The sequence below is a fragment of the Grampus griseus genome (assembly GCF_964374135.1).
Source record: "Grampus griseus genome assembly, chromosome: 16".
In the NCBI taxonomy this organism is placed as follows: Eukaryota; Metazoa; Chordata; class Mammalia; order Artiodactyla; family Delphinidae; genus Grampus; species Grampus griseus.
This window is the reverse complement of record NC_139010.1, coordinates 77441889-77461809: the sequence shown is the minus strand read 5'-3', so window position 1 is coordinate 77461809 and position 19921 is coordinate 77441889. Positions and strand designations below refer to the sequence as shown.

The following is a 19921-nucleotide window of genomic DNA, read 5'->3' as shown; positions in this document are numbered from 1 at the left end:
TTCCACCCCATGAGAACTTTCCATCGACTCTCTTTCCAGATGGGCGTCATCTCCTGCTGAGCACCCAGGCTTTATTCTCACGGAAACATTCAAGGGTCTCTTGGGCATTTTGTAAGCTGCCTCCCCAGCATGGATTTCCTCCTCGTTGACAGAGAACCACAGGTTTATTCAGTTTCTCTTCCCCCCTGAATGTCCCATGGGCTTTGGGAGAGGTTGATCCCAGACCCAGCTCTGAGAACTGGCCTCAGTGGTGGAAGAGGTGGTGTGAGTGTCACCAGGGGACTCCCTGTCCTGGTTGGTGATGGTGCAGGAATGAGCGTGTCCCCTAAATGGGCCACTGAAGTGAAAGGAAAGGTCTGGCTGCAGGGGAGGTGGGAGAGGTCTGCTCTCCACTTCCTCTCAACTGAGAGTGAAGTCAAGTCACAAGGCAAGAGGAGGGTGGGGCTGCCAGTCCAGAGCCACTGGGCAACCTCACCTCCAAAACCTCCACTCTTCCAGCCCCAGGAGTCATCCCCATCCTTGTTGTTGAAGGCATTTGAGATGGGGTTTCAATCACACGCAGCAGGAAACATCCTCACCCATTTAAGGTCTCATGAATCCAAGGACAGAAAGTGCTTCTAAGTTTCCTTAGAGACTCAGAAGAACAAGAGCTGTCTTCTGTTTGGGCCCCCCAAGCTGAGCAGACCTGCTCCATCTCACTTTTCTTGAGGAAAGGCTATATTGGCTATACTGGAGGAAAGCCTCCAATCCAATGTTGACTAAACTTGATGACAGTCATTCTGTAGTGTTCTAGGCTTGCTCCTGACGTCTCAGTTATAAATTATATGTTTTGCTGTATGTTCTTTCTTGTTGTGAGTTATGAACTTAAACTTGTTTCCTTCAATGACTAGTTTCTAAGCGTTTTGTTACAACATTAATAGCTATTCAGTTTTGTTGAATTTGCTTCTGTATCCATTGAGGTGTTAATATGGATTTTAGTGTTAATTCTATTAATATGAGAAATTTCATTAATAGATTTTCTGATTTCAAATTATGTTTGCATTCTTAGGGTAAAACCTTACTTTTTTTTCCCCTTGTTTACTAATTTTATTCAAATTCAGTCCTTGCACACACAAAAAATAAAACTTTAAAAACCAACAAAGAAGGAAATTATCTCATCTACTGATAAATTTAAATAAATTTAAATAAGAAGTGGTTAGTAGCAGTATCCAACTATATCTATGTAAAACCTTACTTTTTAAGAATATTTTATAAACTACTAAATTCAGTTCCCTAAAGTTCTATCCTATTCCATTTTCTTTTATCTTATATTTGCATCTATGTTCATAACTTTGCCTAGTTTCCTCTCCTGTACTGTCCTTGCCTATTACTCACATCAGATCATAATTTTATGAGATTATTCTAAATTTAAAACGATTTGGGTAGCCTTTTTACTTCCTCTAAGATATTTTGAATAAGGTAAAGATGATTGGGCTTTCCTGGTGGCGCAGCAGTTAAGAATCCGCCTGCCAATGCAGGGGACACGGGTTCAAACCCTGGTCCGGGAAGATCCCACATGCCACGGAGCAAGTAAGCCCATGCGCCACAACTACCGAGCCTGTGCTCTAGAGCCCACGAGCCACAACTACTGAGCCTGTGCGCCTAGAACCCGTGCTCTGCAACAAGAGAAGCCACCACAGTCAGAAGCCCGCGCACCGCAACCAAGAGTAGCCCCCGCTTCCCGCAACTAGAGAAACACCGCACGCAGCAACAAAGACCCAATGCAGCCAAAAATAAATAAATAAAATAATTTTATATAAAAAAAAGATAAAGATGATTGAAAACAGTGATATTTCCTTGTAAAATTGCCTGAAACTATGGCCTTTGAGCAGAAAACTTTTTTTTTTTTTCACTCTGGATAATTTCAGGGCATCCGCCATCATATTTTATTAAATAATCTCTGAATTCCTATTTTTTCTTCCACTTTTATTGAGATATAATTAACATACAGCACTGTATAAGTTTAAGGTGTATAGCATAATGATTTACCTTACATACATCATGAAATATTTATCATAATAAGTTTAGTGATCATCCATAATCTCATATAGTTATAAACTAAAGAAATAGAAAAAATTTTTTTCCATGTGATGAAAACTCTAAGGATTTTCTTTCTTAGCAACTTTAATGTATAACATACAGTGTTGATTGTATTTATCATGTTGTACATTACATGCCTAGTACTAAGTTTTCTTATGACTGGAAGTTTGTCTTTTTTGACTGACTTCATCCAATTCTCCCTCCCCCACCCACCTCCTCTGGTAACCATTAATCTGATACCTTATTCTGTGAGTTTGTTTGTTTGTTTGTTTGTTTTTGAAGTACAACAACCTTAAACACTCTGTTAGTTCCTGCTACATAACATAGTGAAGAGATATTCCTGTACATTTCAAAGTTTTGTTACGATGTCACCATAGAAAGATATTACTTAGTTATCGATGGTATTCCTCACACTGTACATTTCATACTTGTGACTCATTTATTTTGTAACTGAAAGTATCTACCTCTTAATCTCTGTCACCTATTTCTTTCCTCCTCCTACCCATTTCCTTTCTGGCAATCACCTGTTTTTTCTCTATGTCTGTAATTCTGTCTGTTTCGTCATGTTTGTTCATTTGTTTTGTTTCTTAGATTCCACCTATAAGCAAAATCATGCAGTATTTGTCTTTCTCTGTCTGACTTATTTCACTTATCATAAAACCCTTTGGGTCTATCATGTTGTTGCAAATGACAAAATTTCATTCTTTTCTATGGCTTAGTAACATCGCATTGTATGTATGTACCACCTCTTCTTTGTCCATTCATCTATTGATGGGCCCTTAAATTGCTTCCATATCTTGGCTATTGTAAATAATGCTGCTATGATCATTGGAGTGCATATATCTTTTCATTTTCTTCAGATAAATACCCAGGAGTGGAACTGCTGGTTAATATTGTAGTTGTATTTTTAATTTTTTTACAAATCTGCATTGTGTTTTCCATAGTGCCTGCACCAACTTATACTCCCACCAACAGTGCACAAGGATTCCCTTTTCTGCACATCCATGCCAACACTTGTTATCTTTTTTCTTTTGGAAATAGTTGTTCTGATACGTGTGGGTGATATCTCAGTGTGGTTTTGATTTGCATTTCTCTGGTGATTAGTGATGTTAAGCATCTTTTCATGTTCCTGTTGGCCATCTGTATGTCTTCTCTGGAAAATATCTATTCAGACCCTCTTTTTTAATCAGATTGTTTATTTTTCACGTTGAGTTGTGTGAGTTCTTTGTAAATTTTGGATATTAATCCCTTTTAGGACACAAAATAGAATAGGACCCTATAGGGCTTTCCTGAGGACAGACGCCCTCCTGTTTCCCTCCTCTTGTTTGGAGAGAAGATTTAGCATCCTACACCTTCCCTGAGTTCCAAAGAACAAATTTAATCAGAGAAGTGAGAATATGCAGAAACAAAGGAAAGCAATCAAGCAAGACAACATAATAAGAGCTTAACCATAAAACAAAGTCAAGGACCTTTAGTTCCTCCTTAAGGGCTATAGAGAATATCCTGAGCCATATCCTTGAGTTGTTTTGCAGGTACTAAAACCCCGACCAGGTGAAGGAAGTTAACTGTATGCTGACCACCAGTATGTAGACCCCAGACCTTTTTGAACCAGAAGGTTGATGATTGAGATTCCTGAAACATCACACTGTTACCTCACCATCAACCAACCAGAGAATTGTGCATGAGCTGAAATACACCCTGTGACCCTCTCCCTCACACTGTCTTTAAAAACCCTCCCCTGAAAATCATCCAAGATTTCAGGCCATATGAACATAAGTTGCCCATTCTCTTTGCTTAGCACCCAGAAATAAATGCTGTACTTTCCTTGACCACAACCCAGTGTCAATATATTGGCTTTGCTGCACATCAGGCATGTGGACCCAAGTTCAGTTCAGTAGCAGATATATCATTTGCAAATATCTTCCTTATTTCAGTAGCAGATATATCATTTACAAATATCTTCTTTCATTCAGTAAGTGGTCTTTTTGTTTTGTTGATAGTTTCCTTCCCTGTGTGAAAGATTTTTCTTTGAAGTAGTCTTATTTATTTTTACTTTTGTCTCCCTTGCCCAAGGAGACATATCCAAAAAATATTACTAAAACCAATGTCAAAGAGCTTATGTTTTCTTCTAGAAGTTTTATGGTTTCTAGTCTTACATTTAGGTCTTTAATCAATTTTGAATTTATTTTTGTGACCAATATAAGAGGGTAGTTTAGTTTCATTCTTTTGCTGGACAAGTAACTGTCCAGTTTTCCCAACACAGTTTATTGAAGAGACTGTCTTTTCCCCATTGTATATTCTTGCCTCCTTTATCTTACGTTAATTGCCTATATATGTGTGGGTTAACTTCTGGGCTTTCCATTCTGTTCCATTGATCTATGTGTCTGTTTCTCTGCTGGTACCAGACTGTTTTGATTACTGTAGCTTTATAACATAGATTGAAATCAGGCAGCAGAGAGATAGCTCCAGCTTTGTTCTTCTTTTTCAAGATTACTTTGACTATTCAGGGTATTTTGTGTTTCCATACAAATTTTAGAATTATTTGTTCCAGTTCTGTGAAGAATGCTATTGGTATTTTGATAGGGATTGCTTTGATTCTGTAGATTGCCATGGATATTACAGTCATTTTACCAATATTAATTCTTCCAATCCATGAACTTGGTATATCTTTTCATCTGATTGTGTCATCTTCAGTTTCTTTCATTAGTGTCCTATAGTTTTCTTGATACAGGTCTTTTACCACCTTAGGTTTATTCCTAGGTATTTTATTCTTTTTGATGTGATTGTGAATGGGATTGTTTTTTAAATTTCATTTTCTGATAGTTTGTGTTTAGTGTATAGAAGTGAAACAGATTTCTTTATATTAGTTTTGTATCCTGCCACTTTACCAAGTTCATTGATGAGTTCCAGTAGTTCTTGGGTTTTATCTTTAGGATTTTATATGTATACTACGATGTCATCTGCAAACAGTGACATTTAACTTCTGCCTTTCCAATTTGGACTCTTTTTATTTCTTTTTCTTTTCTGATTGCTGTGGCTAGGAATTCCAATACTGTGTTGAATAAAAGTGGCAAGAGTGGGCCTCCTTGTCTTGTTCCTGATATTAGAGGAAATGTTTTCAACTTTTCACCATTGAGTATGGTATTAGCTGTGGGCTTGTCATATATGGCTTTTATTATGTTGAGGTGTGTTCCCTCTATACCCATTTTGGTGAGAGTTATAGTTCTTTAAAAAACTATGGTTTTTTGATGCAGGACACTTTGAATTACTAATACCATTTTTTGGGCAAACAATAAACATTTATTGAATCAAAGAATTAATGAATGGATAAAATAGTTATTTTAAAAATCTGTCTCATTACCCTTGTTTTCATGAGACCTTTTTTTTTTTTTTTTTTGGCCATGCCATGCAGCTTGTGGGATCTTAGTTCCCCAACCAGGGATTGAACGCAGGCCCCAGCAGTGGAAGTTCAGAGTCCTAACCACTGGATCACCAAGAAATTCCTGTCATAAGACTATTTTTAAAAGCAGTTTTAGGTTTAGAGCAAAATTGTGAGGGAGTCACAGAGATTTCCCACATATCCTAAGCCCCACACATGCATAGCCTAGTCTATTATCATCATAACTCATCAGGGTGGTACATTTGTCACAACTGATGAATCAAAATTGAAGCATCATAATCATCTGAAGTCGGTGGTTTCCATTAGACTTCACTCTTGGTGTTCGAACATTCTGTGGGTTTGGACAAATGTGTAATGACATATATCCATCATTATAATATCACACAGAGTATTTTCATTGCCCTCAAAATCCTCTGTGCTCCACATATTCATCACTCCTCCCTAAGCCCTGCAAACCACTGACCTTTTTACTGTCTTCATAGTTTTACATTTTCTAGAATGTCAAATAGCTGGAATGGTAAAGTATGTAGCTTTATCAGATTGGCGGCTTTCACTTATCAATATGCCTTTAAGTTTCTTCCATTTGTCTTTTCTTTTTTTGGTTTTGTTTGTTTGTTTTTTCGGCTGTGTTTGATCTTCATTGTTGTGCGTGGGCTTTCTCTAGTTGCGGTGAGCAGGGGCTACTCTCCATTGCAGTGCATGGGCTTCTCATTGTGGTGGCTTCTCTTGTTGTGGAGCACTGGCTCTAGGTGCACAGGCTCCAGTAGTTGCAGCATGTGGCCTCAGTAGTTGCGGCACGCAAGCTTCAGTAGTTGTGGCTCGTGGACTCTAGAGCACAGGCTCAGTAATTGTGGTGCATGGGCTTAGTTGCTCCATATCATGTGGAATCTTCCCAGACCAGGGATTGGACCCATGTCCCCTGCATTGGCAGGTGAATTCTTAACCCCTGCACTACCAGGGAAGTCCCTTTTCATGGTTTGATAGCTCATTTCTTTTTAGTGCTGGATAATGTTCCATTCCTGGATGTACTACACTTTATTGATTCATTCACCTACCAAAGGACGTCTTGGTTGCTTCTGAGTTTTGACAATTATTAATAAAGCTGCATAACATTCGAGTGCAGATTTTTGTGTGAACATAAGTTTTCAATTATTTTTGTGTAAATACCATGATACATGATTAGATTCCACATATAAGTGATATCATATGATATTTGTCTTTCTCTGTCTGACTTACTTCACTTAATGTGATAATCTCTGGGTCCATCCACATTACCGCAAATGACACTATTTCATTCTTTTTTATGGCTGAGTAGTATTCCATTGTGTGTATATATATATATATATATATATATATATATATGTATGTATACCACATCTTCTTTATCCATTCATCAGTCAATGGGCATTTAGGTTGCTTCCGTGTCTTGGCTATTGTAAACAGTGCTGCTATGAACATTGGGGTGCGTGTATCTTTTTGAATTAGAGTTTTCTCCAGATATATTCCTAGGAGCAGGATTTCTGGATCATATGTTAACACTATTTTTGGTTTTTAAGTAACTTCCATTCAGCTCTCCATAGTGGCAGCACCAATTTACATTCCCTCCAACAGTGTAGGTGGGTTCCCTTTTCTCCACACCCTCTCCAGCATTTGTTATTTGTAGGCTTTTTAACTATGGCCATTCTGACTGGTGTGAGGTGATACCTCATTGTGGTTTTGATTTGCATTTCTCTAATAATTAGTGATATTGATTATCTTTTCATGTGCCTGTTGGCCATCTGTGTGTCTTCTTTGGAGAAATTTCTATTGATATTTAGGTCTTCTGCCCATTTTTTGATTGAGCTTTTTTTTTATATTAAGCTGTATGAGTTGTTCATGCTGTCTTGATAACTGTAGCATTATAGAAAATTTGAAGTCAGATAGTGTCAGTCTTCCAATTTTGTTCTTCTCCTTCAATATTTTCTTGTCTATTTTGTGTCATTTTTCTCCACATATAAAGTTTTCAGTCAGCTTGTCCATACCCACAAAATAACTTGCTGGGATTTTGAATGGGATTGCATTGAATTTATAGATCAATTTGGGAAGAACTAAAATCTTGACAATATTGAGTCTTCCTGCCCACGAACATGGATTATCTCTCCATTCACTTAGCTACCCTTTGATTTAATTCAAAAGAGTTTTGTAGTTTTTCTCATGTAGATCACGTAAAAATTTTGCTTGATTAAAACCTAAGCATTTCACTTTTGGGGTATTAATGTAAATTATATTGTGTTTTTTACTTCAAATTTTGTTTGTTCATTGCTAATATATAGGCAAGCAACTGACTTTTGTATATTAACCTTTTTAATTCTGCAGCCTTGGTATAATCACGTATTACTTCCAAGAGGTTTTTTTTTTTTTTCTTAACAGTTCTTTCATATTCTCTAAGAGACGATCATGTCATCTGTGAACAAAGTTAATCTCTTCCTTACCAATCTGAATACTTTTTACTTACTTTCTTTGCCTTATTGCATACTGGAAGCAAAACTTTCCAGTATGATGTTGAAAAGGAGTGGTGAGAGGGAATATACGTGCCCTGTACCAGATATTCATGGGAAGATTTGAATTTCTCATCATTAAGTGTGATGCCTGCTATGGGGTTTTTATGCATATTCTTTCTGAAGTTGAGGAAGTTTCCCTCTGTTCCTATTTTACCCTGAATACTGATGATGAATGAGTTGAATTTTGTCAAACGTTTTCATGCATATATTGTTATGATCATGTGATTTTTCTTTTTCACCCTATTGATGTGCTGGATTACAATAATTGACTTTTGAATGTTCCACCAGCCTTACATACCCATAAGTAATCCCACATGATTGTGTGTATACACTATTGGATTCAACATACTAACACTTTGTTGAAGATGCTTGCCCATATGGCTTTGAAATTATTTCAAAATAGATTATTATTTTTTTAACTGTCAGAAGTTATGCCTTCAAGATACCATTGATCTCCTTCAAGATTCCTATTACAGTCTTTGCAGGAGTGTTCTTAAAAATTAATCTGGAGTGACGAGGTAAATCTGTAGAGACAGAAGCAGACGGATGGTGGCAAGGTAGTGTCAGTCTTCCAACAGGATGGAGGGGAAAAGAGATGACCATTTATGCTGTGGGCTTCATTTAGGGCTGATGAAAATGCGTTGGAACTAGATAGACTTGGTGGCTGTACAACACGGTGATAACACCGAACTCCACTGAAGTACCCTTGAAATGGTTCATTTTATGTTATGTAAATTTGACGTCGTTAAAAATAATCTCAGTCTCCCAGTTCATTGGGATTGACGTATATACCCCAATATGTATAAAATGGACAACTAATAAGAACCTGCTGTATAAAAAAATAAATAAAATTATAAAATATAAAAAAAAAACCATAAAAGAGCCAAATGGCTTTTAGAACACCTTTGAGGAAACTTGTCACTGATTAAATAAAGTTGGTCATTTAGACACGTGAGGCAAAACAAAAAACCATCTCCCCAAACACACTAACCCAGAGTAAACTTCTGTGCCAGGTGTTGATTTCCTTGGCCAACATGCTTAGCATTTCCTTCAATAAATGTGTTGTGATTTGGTTTTGTAGGTCCATGTGGAGCGGGATATCGTCATGATCCCTGTGTCTCCCGCAGCCCTCTCCCCATTCTCCGTCCCCGCACTCTCCTCTCCTGGTCCTAGTGGTTTCACAGTCACCTCCCTGTGGCTCTTTCCTGGGCCAGCTGGATCTCCTGCAGAGATACTGCAGATCTAGTTGCAGATCCAGTCAGAGATCCAGGAGTGCCTGCGCTGTGTCCACCTTCTGTCTCCCACAGCGGGGCCCCAGGTCCAGCAGAAGATCTTCATCAGCCTCCCTTAGCTGGTGGTCGTTGGGTGGGTGGGTGCACATCAGTCCCCATGTGGTTGGCCGGCTCCTGGCCCTCCCAGCAGGTCATGTCATTGGAGGACACGGCGGCTCCCAGCTCTCAGTTGACCCCTGAGCTTCAACCTACTGGCCATTTTTGTGTCATCAGTGTTTCCAGATCTTAGAAACATTACTTTTCTATTTGAACCCATGTGAGCTTTTGATTTTTTCCTATGTTATCCATATAGTCATGGGCTGAATTTCAGGGAGGTTTTTACGCAAAGGCAAAGGAACATTTCTCAAAGTGACTGGTGAGCCAACTCTGTAAGAATCACAGTTGGGAACGGGAGGACTGTAGATCACTGCCCTGCACCAGCTCAACCAGAGAGGCTCCTGAGTGACTCTAAAGTTTGAAATGACTTAGCTTTAAAACAATTGAGCCTATTTAAAATCTTGAACCTGTTTTCATGTTTACCCTGAAGGAATTCAGAACTTGCCACCAGAAAGTATGTTGATGTGGCATATTGACTGTTTTGACTTAAAGACACTTAAAAAAGACAAATCGAAAGCAACAGCACACTCACGCGCACTCTGACCTTCCTTCTTTTTCTTAAAAACAGGAGACAAGTTGCCATTGAAATGCATCCTCCTGATGCCAGAAGGAAATAACATCCTTATCATCAGGACATAAAGTTGAGTCCAGAGCATTCTATACACAGAGACCTTGGTAAAATAATTCTAAGTATCTTGTCTTCCTCACATAGTGTAATTACTTTTCCACCGTTGTTTCTCTTTGTTGAAACACATATAAAAGCAAGTAGGTTTCCCAATTTGGGGGGGTTCCATTTCTTATGAAGTCTCTCCCCACGTCATGTAAAACTTGCATTAAATAAACTTGTATGTTTTCCTCCTGTTGAGTTGTCTTCTGTCAACTGAAGCCGCAGCCCTGCCGCATAAAACCCTAAGAGGGTAACGATAAGCTTTTGCCCCCCCACAACCACTACAAGCCAAACCTAATTCCAGTTCAGCAGCCTTTGTCTCCAGGGAGGACGTCAGTCTGCTTCCCTGTGTTAGAGAAAAGAGTCAGGCACATTACAGATGCAGTTACAAACTGAGAACAAGTGCAAGGAAAAGTCCTGGGCCTCATCTGACTGCTCTCCGTTCCCGCAAAGCGCAGCCCCAGGGTGGGCTCAGTGCCTGCGGCTTTGCGGAGGCAGCCCGTTTGCAGTTTCCAGCTGGTCCTCCAGAAAAGGGCAGACAACTCCCAAATGGCTTCTTCTCTCTCTGAGCTAGACCTTCCCTCAAGAAGGGAAGTCAAAGCAGGACTAGCCTTCCTTCTAGGAATCTCTTCCTGAAACGGACATCTTGTTAGAATGGGGTCCTGTGACTCCAGCCACCAGGGACCCTTCCCCACTAGACACTTTCCCTTTTCCACTTCTCCCGCAGGCAGAGACGTCACTGTGCTCACACACTGGAGAGTGAACATCAGTGGTGCTGGCCTAGCTCCTCACGTGGTGCTGGAAGACGTTATCCAGCCCACCCCAGATGTGCGCGTGCACACGCACACACACACACACACACACACACACACACACACACACACGTCATGAAGGCCCATATGCTTTCGTAACTCAGGGTCTTGATCCAGTCCTGAGTAAAACCTGAGGTCTTCTCACCCATCTGGTCTTGGCCCCTAGAGACCAAAAAAAAAAAAAGACCAGACACTCACCTGAGCTAAGGGCCGTCTCCCAGATCCTGTGTCCGGGGCATCAAGGCAGGTAGCAGCCACCTCGGCTGCTGCACTTCGGCCTGGTCTCCTGCCTGCTTCTCCATCCTGTCTGCTACATTGCATGGTTGTCATGGGAACCTAGACCCCAGCTCCCCGCTAGCCCTGCTGCCCAAAGTTTAGGCTGACCAACCCTCCTGGTTAGTCGGGGAACAGAGGGGGTTCTCAGGACAAGGGGCAGCAGTGCCAAACCAAGAAGATCCCAGGAAAATAAGGGTGAGTGGTCCCCTCCCAAACCAGGGTGATATAAATGAGGCTCCAGTGGCCGAAGGACAGGGGACAGAGGTTTTAGTGGTCAGATGGCCAACCGCATGCAGTGGTGTCAAGCAGGTCCCCTGTCAACCTAGTGGGAGATGCTTTCACACAGATGTTAAAGGCTCCAACTTCCTGTACTTCCTGACCCTCCACCAAGTCTACTCCACACTTCACACCTCACGGGAGGCCATGTGGGAGGTAGCAGACATGTCATGGGTCATTGCGGGTCTCGGTCGAGAGTTTTCTGTCCTGTTTCCCCCATGAGCTCCTGACATTTCACCCTCTCAGCCCACACCCCAAGCTTGACACCACCCCAGGCCCCTCGGGCCAACCTCAGCCCTCCTACAACTACCTGCTCCATTGAGGACACGTACAAGAAGGGAATGTGCCCAGCTTTGCCTCCCATGCCCTGTGTATGGAGGCTGTAATGGGTCCAGGGAGGGGAGGCAGGTTGATGTGGGCATGGCTGTCTGCCCATCACAGCCGCCTTGCCCGTGAAGACCCCCAGGGGCTGCGTGTGGAGGATGCGGTGAAGCTGTCTCAGCCCCATCTGTTCACTGCTCACTCCGCACTCTCCTCTGCCTCAGGGGCACGACAGGGCAGGGCCCCATGGCCTTTCTCACTCCTTGTGGGAGCCCACGTTACCTACCTAACATGAAGGGATTAGTGCTTAGATGTGACGCTGGAAACAGTGACCAAACCGACACTTGCTTTGAAAAAGTTCTTTATTTGGCTTGTCCTATAATAAGAAAAGGCTAAGATATACACTAAGATATACACCACAGGCCAAAGAAGCTGGTTCATAAAAAGTCAGAAAAGAAATTCTATCTAGAAAAAGCGCTGCTGCTTCTAGCGTGTGGCCCACTGCCTCACGTGGGATTTCAGGTTCCAGCACCTGCTTGACTGACATTTTGTCCCAGCACCAAGTCTGTGTTTCTGGGAAAACCTGCTCCCATCTTTCTCACCCCCTCCTCCACCACCCACCACTGTGCACCTGGGCCAGAGTTGGGTGCTCTATGTGCCAAGCTCTGGACACTGGTTTCTTCCCTCCTCTCACGGGCTCCAGAGCATGGGGGCCTGTGTCTGAGCATCGCGCGTTATCTCCTGCTTCACATCCTAGAGCTCAGACGCTGGCCATGGGCAGCACGGGTGCTCCTCCCCAATGTGAAGGCTGCTACAGCCAAGAGCACGACCAGGAAGACCCCAGCAAGGATGGTGGTGCTGTGGTAGCTCCCCTGGGCGCTGGCCTCCTCTTCCAGGTCAACCTCTGTCCGGTCTGGGAAGGAAAGGGGAGAGAAGTAAGGACGGGGGTCCGAGGGCAGGGTGATGGCAATCAGAACTGTTTGGTGGGCGGGGAAAAGAAGGGAGAAAAGAGTGCCTTTCAGGAAACTGAGGTCAGACCCCAAGGAGCAGCTGAGTGTCAGCCCTGGCAGATTTCCCAGTGTCTTGTCAGCCAACAGGAGCAAAGGTTTGTGAACAGGAAGTCAGAGCTGGCCTTTGGCATAAGATCTGGCTGAAGGCTCCCGATGGACGGGAGGAGAGTGAGTTGGGGCATTTGAGTCCATTTGGGAGATGGGCACAAAGGGCCCAGCAGGAGGGACACTGGACTTAAGCTACTGCAGTGCCGGTGGGAAGAGAAGGGAAAGGAGAGACATGAGCAGAGTCCCCATCGGCCGCCTTTGCCCCTCCCCCTGCCCTGCCTTCCTTCTCTCTTGTAGCTCCAGCCCCCGTGGTGGGTACCATGCAGGTGACTTATGGCCGCACTGTGTCCCCTCCCACTGGAATGGAAGCTCCTCCGGGCAAGGATTTTGATGTATTTAGTTCTCTGTCTCCTGGCACATAATAGGTCTTCCAAAGGTGCCTGGAATGTTGCAGATGGGAGGAAAGAGCCTGGAAGCAAGCCAGACTTCCAGGGGAGGGCCTGGATCTGGGCCCTGAGGGGAGAGAGCTGTCAAAGATCCTTGTAGGGTGAAGCCTGTGACTGCGGGAGGATTTGTGACTCTAGCGCCGCCCCACATCTGCCCCTGTCACCAAGGCCACCACATTTGTTGACCTGGCCCTGCCTGGACCAGAAATCATGGGACTCCCTCGGCAAACATTTCCTCACCCACATGCACAACAGAACAGCACAGTGGGAAATCTGCTTCCCGTTCTAGATGGGGAAAATGAAATGGCTTTTCCAGGATCAACCCCTGGGAGCCGTGAGAATACACCAGTCCTGCCTGGACCTACACGGCCCTGCCCAGACCCTGATTGCATGCGCTACTCCAGGGCTACAGTTTGTCATCATCATTATAAGTAATAATGTGATGATTAACGTTAACATTGGTGACAATAACGACAGTAACAACATCACCGTTCTTTGCAGCCAGTGGCTTATACCAGGCAAGGGCCAGAGCAGTGCAACTAACAGTATTTTGTGTAACCCACTCAACAGTCCTAAGAGGTAAGTATTAACGTTTTTGTTTTACAGATGAGTGTGAGGTTGGGTATTCAGAACCCAGAGGGTAAAACTGTCAGGTGCTCTGTGTCCCACATTAGAACTGTCTTGACCAAACCCTACACGCGCATCCCCCATAGACCAGAAGCTCTTGGAAGAAGGTGAGAACCAGGTCTAGCTCCACTTCATATCGCCCAGAGTAGCACAGGAGCCCTATTCGAGGGGAAATGGGACACCCACGGAAGCAACCCAAGTCCCCATGGTGCACGGGCCCGGGCCCCGGCAGATGGTGGGGTGGGGAGATGGCCACCTACCCAGGCTCCTCTTCTCAGCATGCGGGACCTGCAGCTGGATGGGTCCCAGGGCGACATCCACCTTCTCCTGGTAGGAGCCCACGCCCCTCTTGGCCCTCACGATGCAGCCTCTGCTGCAGCGGGATGAGGCATCGTATGCCCTGCACACGACCATCTTGCACTTCAGGTACACGGAGGGGAAGCGGCTCAGGAAGTGGAAGGAATTGAACTTGAAGCGGAGGACGTTGGGTGAGGGCTGGTGGTAGGATCGGTAGGTTTCATCCTTCACACACCTGGAGGAGGAGAGGAGTCACCGTCAGCTCTCAACAAGGCACTGCACTCCTCATGCCACCCACCCCGTGGGCTGTGCACCCTCCTCAGAGGGTGGCGGTCAGGGGACCACCTGCTGCCTTCACAGCCTTCCTTGTGGACCACCTGCTTGGCATGCTCTTTGTGCGGCACCCCATCTCCTCCTTCTTGTTTAATCCTTCCAACAGGCTCTTTGTGCGGCACCCCATCTCCTCCTTCTTGTTTAATCCTTCCAACAGGCTGTGATATGGGCTCCACTACGCTCATTTGATGCCTGCAGAAACTGGCTCAGAGAGGTGCTATTGCCTGTCCAGAAAGATGCAGCTGGGACGGGGCAGAGCAGGCATCCCAACCTCCATCTGCTTCAAAATCAACGTTTTCCCACTACAGGCATGTCTTTTTTCATATTAAGGCTTGCCTGGAATTTAGTCACTCAGTCTAATTTTACTTTATAGCTAACCTGCTTGATGGCCACTCAGTTCTCCAGGTGCCCAGAGGTGACAGCCTGGCTAGTTAAGCTGGAGCTACCGGGAGCCCAGTCTGCCTTCCTTGAGCTCTGGGCTGGTTGTGTGTGAGTTATCAGGTAGAGGCTGAAGTCCACCCCATGAAGACACTCCTTACCCACTCCGGATGAGATCATAAGTCAAAGATGTAAAGTCATCGCGAGATGGTGACGCCACACAGGTGTCCACAAATAAGGCCAGGGAGGCGTTAGAATGGAGGATTTCAGCCTGAAGGTACAAATCCTGGTTCAGGTCCACATAGTATGGGCTGCTGGTCACGGGATATAAGAATGAAGAGGATGTATAAAAGGAAATGTTCATGTCAAAATTGCTGTATTGTATGTTCTTGACCTCGAGGGTGTCATTAGCAATGTACATCGTGTTAACCCAGGTGTCCTGGAGCATTTTGCAGCTGACGTAAATGTTGAGGTCCTTCCTCCTCTTGATGATGCCACGCGAAACAGCTGCTTTGAGGGAGTTGGAGTAGGTGATGGTATCATTATCCACCTGGGAGAGACAGGCAGGCGAGCAGAGTCAGGCAAACGTCACCTACTAAGGGAATCTCGTTGCTGCTTTGGGTGAGAATGAGACTGAAATGATGCTGCAAGATTTCAAAACCTTCCCAGAACCACACAGAGACGGCACATGCCTATCACCATGGCTACCGTTCCCTGGGATGGATACACTTCACCAGCTAGACTCCCTCCTTTCACACATCCCCTTTCCTCTGCCACGTGATGGGGACCACAGTGTGCTGGTGCCTCCCAGGAGCTGCTGCTTATGGAAAGATGGGGGTGTCTGGATGACCCCCTACCCCTGCTGTATGACTAAGCTGAGTTTGGTCTCCATGGCTCAGGACCCTTCTGGCTTGTTCTATTTCATTCTCACTCTTGCTGGGAGAAATCAGGGGAGGCAGTCATGGGAGGGGCTAGTAGGATTCGTTTTCACTGTGCTGTTTGGATGGGTCAGTAGTTACTGCAGTTTGGTGTCTGAAGCTGCTGGAGCCTGAAGCAACAGAGATCCAGGGTTATGGCTGCGGCAGGTCTCTGACCTCTGGGGCAGGAAATTCCCCAGAGGCTCATATGGACAACAAGGTGGTGGTGGTGTGTGTGGAGGTTGGAGTGGAGGCCATGGCAATGCTGGAGCACTTCCTGTCACGCTTTGCTTCTCCACTCCCCAAACCACAGGACCATTTCCTGCTGTGCCTTTCATGAAGCAGCAAATTCATAAGAACGTTGGTCTCTCACGCTGTTTGATGTGCCTACCATCTCGTAAGAGTGACCTTTCCAGAGACAAGAGTCTCACACCTGGTGGTCTGTAAGCATTTCAAGGAAAGGGTGATGTCTAAGCATCTCTCTTTTCCCAGGGCTTGGTGTTAACTATAGCATCAGTAGCATCAATAAAGATCCGTGGAATGGAGGAAAGGTCCAGGGGACGGAAGTCCAGCAAAAGTACTTGTGATGAAAGAAGGATGGTGCCAGGAGCAACCAGCCCAAATGGCCAAGAGGACACAGGTGAGCAAGCACCCCTGCAGGCCCCATGGTCATGATCATCTGGCCGCAGGGGAGGTGAGCACAAGAGCAGCATCCCCAGGTGGAGACTGGGGGTGGTGCACTCTTTCCCTCCCAAATGCTGTGATGGTCCTAAGCAAACTTGTCCTTGCCTGGTACGAGTTCCCACCAGCCGTGGGTGCCTCTGCGAGAACAGGCACAGAAATAACACCATAGCGGCCTAAACAGAAGCCCTAAAATGTAAGACAACCTTACTCTTAAAAAAATATATAGGGGCTTCCCTGGTGGCGCAGTGGTTGAGAGTCCGCCTGCTGATGCAGGGGACACGGGTTCGTGCCCCGGTCCGGGAAGATCCCATATGCCGCGGAGCAGCTGGGCCTGTGAGCCATGGCCGCTGAGCCTGCACGTCCGGAGCCTGTGCTCCGCAACGGGAGGGGCCACAACAGTGAGAGGCCCACGTACCGCAAAAAAAAAAAAAAAAAAAAAAAAAGCAAGTTTGTCACTGTCACTAAATGTCATATGACATTTAGTTATACACCCTGTCAGGAGCAAAAGTTCATTCCTGGCCATTTGGGAAATCAGACAAGTTCCCTTCTGAAGCCAGCACTTGTACAACTAAATATAATTATTCTTTAGAGCAGCATGTGTCGGAGAGGCTTTAACTTCATGTCTAAAGTTGTAAAATTCAGCTCTGAGTTTGTCCCTTCCAGAAAGACATGTGAAAAGAGACAAGTTTAACAGCTATCTAAAGTGGTCTTGCCACCCTGGGACCCTTGCCTACTCTCTGACCGTGGGTTTCCCTTTTCTCCCGTCAGAGGGAGGCTCTGGCCTGCAGGGGGCGCCAGAGCCCGCACTTTGGACTCAGGTCTGGCAAAGGGCCTAGGATGGGCTCTATGCCTTCCATTCCTTCATGGGAAGTACACTGTATTTTCCGCCTTTATATTTTCTTTAAAAAAGCGGGGGGAGCTTTATATTGGAGTGCCAGTGGTTATCGCAATAGACCATATAAATGTTGCCACCTTGTTACTCCTTCAAAGACAAGCTGAGGTGCCTTCAGTTGAACTCTGTATATTCACATGACAGTGTTCTTGAATCCACATCTGCCTGTGGTTTCCGCGGTCAAGCTAGATTCTGAATGCACGCCAAACAATGAAAGTGGGGTGCCGGTGTATTTCTTGATCATCAGAAGCTGTTCTGATTTTAAATTAAAATTCATTATTAGACGTCTGCTCAGCGTACAAGGCACTTGGGATGGAGTGGGAGTCCGGCAGACACATCAACAGCTATCCCATAGAGACCCGGCCTCTTCCGCCTGGCATCCCACTCCTGTGGTGGGGAGACCTTGCCTATTCAGACACACGAGCCAACGTTTGTCAGACACCCACTAAACGGGGCACCTGGAGGAGATGCAGAAAGTCCCAGCTACGGATCATACCGTCCTGCCTTTGAATGCCGGCTCCACAGTTCATGATCATGTGGCCTAGGGCAAGTGGCTTAACCTCTGCAAACTTCCGTTTCCTCACAATTAAATGGGAATAAAAGTTGTCTCGGGAATTTTGAAAGTCTCGTGGAACTCTTAGTTCAGTGCCTGGCACGCATACTAGTCCCTAATAATATGATTATAAAGGCTTAGGCTCCACACCAGGGGCACTCGCAGTTGCATAGATGAATGAAACATTGGCCTGCCCTGGAGGCACGGTTTACTAGGGGATACAGGTATTTAAGTAAGCAGAGGAATCAGAATGTAGCTTGTGCTGCCCATGACCAGCCAGGTTAGAAGACCAGGGCTGGCCCGTGGCTTGGGCAGCTCCTATTGGAGATGAAGGAACACAGATAGGAGGGCTCAGATGTCAGAGGCTCCAGGCTGCATATTTGGAACTGGGAGGGGTGGGTCACCTTTGGCAGACTGATTCCCACTGACTAAACTCAGGACAAACCAGAATCCAACACGATTGACTGACAGCGCGAAATGTAAAAGCCAGGTCGACTAGAACGTTTGCAGGGCGTGACCCATCTGTACCCTCCTCTGCATGTAAGCCTCCCTGACCCGCTCAGCTCCTATCAGAAGGAGATCTGGTGTCTGTAGGGACTGTCCAATGGGAGCTGGGGGGCCACAGTGGCAACGGCAGACCCTCGGGCCCAGGCACCCACCTGTGGCTGACAGGCCCACCTGGTTAGCTAAACGAGCGTCCCCTCCCTCTCTCACGGTTCCCTGTGACCTTGCCAGGTAATGAACACACGCTCATAGCACCTAGCCGGGCACGCGGCAAATGTACGGTACGTCTTTGGTGACGGGCAAACCCTCTGATCGCGTGTGTCACACACATTGTACGTATTTGAGCCTTTTGTGCTGTATATATACTGCGGTCCTAACCTAATAAAAGTATTTGCACTGTGTCTGTTCCCTGACAGACAAAATCTTGAAGTGATTACTTAGGTGTCAGCCAAAAATTCAGAACTTAGAGTGCAGAGTTTTAAATGAATTTACATACAATGAAGTGCAACAACTCTAAGTTTACCATTCGGTGGGGTTTGACAGTAAAAGACCCAACACTCCCATTAATTCAAACAGCTCCATCCTGCCCCTTTGCAGGCAGTCCCCTCCCACCAGGTCGGCTCACTATGTACACAGATTTCATAGAAACGACATCACAGGGTGGGTAGCGCCTGGCTTCTTTCACTCAGTGCCACATTTTTGAGATTCTCAGAGTCTGGCGTTGGCCCTACCGCTTCCTGGCTAAGTAGCTTTCAGCAACCTGCTTGACCCCTCAAAGCCCAGTCTCCCTGTTTTTCAAGCAGGATGACAATGAGGGGAGACTTGCCTCATCTTGGTGGGGATTTGGGGGAGTTTGACACAGACTAATCTCAGTGTCTGCCACTTGTAGGGGGACAGGATTAAGGAGTTTCCTGGGACATGAGATTTCTCCATGCTAAAATCTGCAAAGTCCCAGGTCAACCAAGACAACTGGTCACCCCAGGTGGTGACAGCTCAACAAACGATAGCTGCAGAGGCCAATTTACTGTGAAGCTAATGGAGGTTAAGCTTCAGGGCCCCCCTGCACAGGCTCTTCCGGGGCTCAGCAATGCACTGGCTCAGCCATGTGCTTTTGTAAGATTTCTAAAACTAAGATATGCTTGCATTCTTTCCATGAACGAGGCACCTGCCTCTCTTGCCCACCCCAACACCAACCTGTATCAGCTCCAGGCCCTTCAGAACCTGGAGCTGGCCCTGGGAGCTGCTATCGCTCTTGCCGAAGTGATAGCAGCCTGCCAGGCACCCTCTCTGGTGGACAGTGTGGGAAAACCTCCCCACTGACTTTCCTTCCTTCTATTTGGACACGGCTGCAGCTGCGTCACGGCACCAAGGGACGGATTTGTATCTTCAGCCCGATTACGTTCTGGTTATACCATAATCGTGTTTTCTGGGTCCCCAGAATTCAAAAAGCACAGCGCAGGGCACTGTAAGAAA

General features: G+C 45.3%; 1 protein-coding gene across 1 annotated transcript in view; it reads right to left on the bottom strand.

Moving 5' to 3' along the window:
- Positions 1-12122: 12122 nt before the first annotated feature.
- Positions 12123-19921, bottom strand: part of DMBT1 (deleted in malignant brain tumors 1) — a gene marked incomplete at its 5' end in the record, with an annotated part of 43203 nt that continues 35404 nt past the window's right edge. The window contains 3 exons of the mRNA XM_082672977.1: positions 12123-12672; positions 14151-14422; positions 15060-15448. Coding sequence (XP_082529103.1) covers positions 12506-12672; positions 14151-14422; positions 15060-15448 — 828 coding nt within the window. The 3' untranslated portion in view covers positions 12123-12505. The remainder of the gene's footprint in view (positions 12673-14150; positions 14423-15059; positions 15449-19921) is intronic.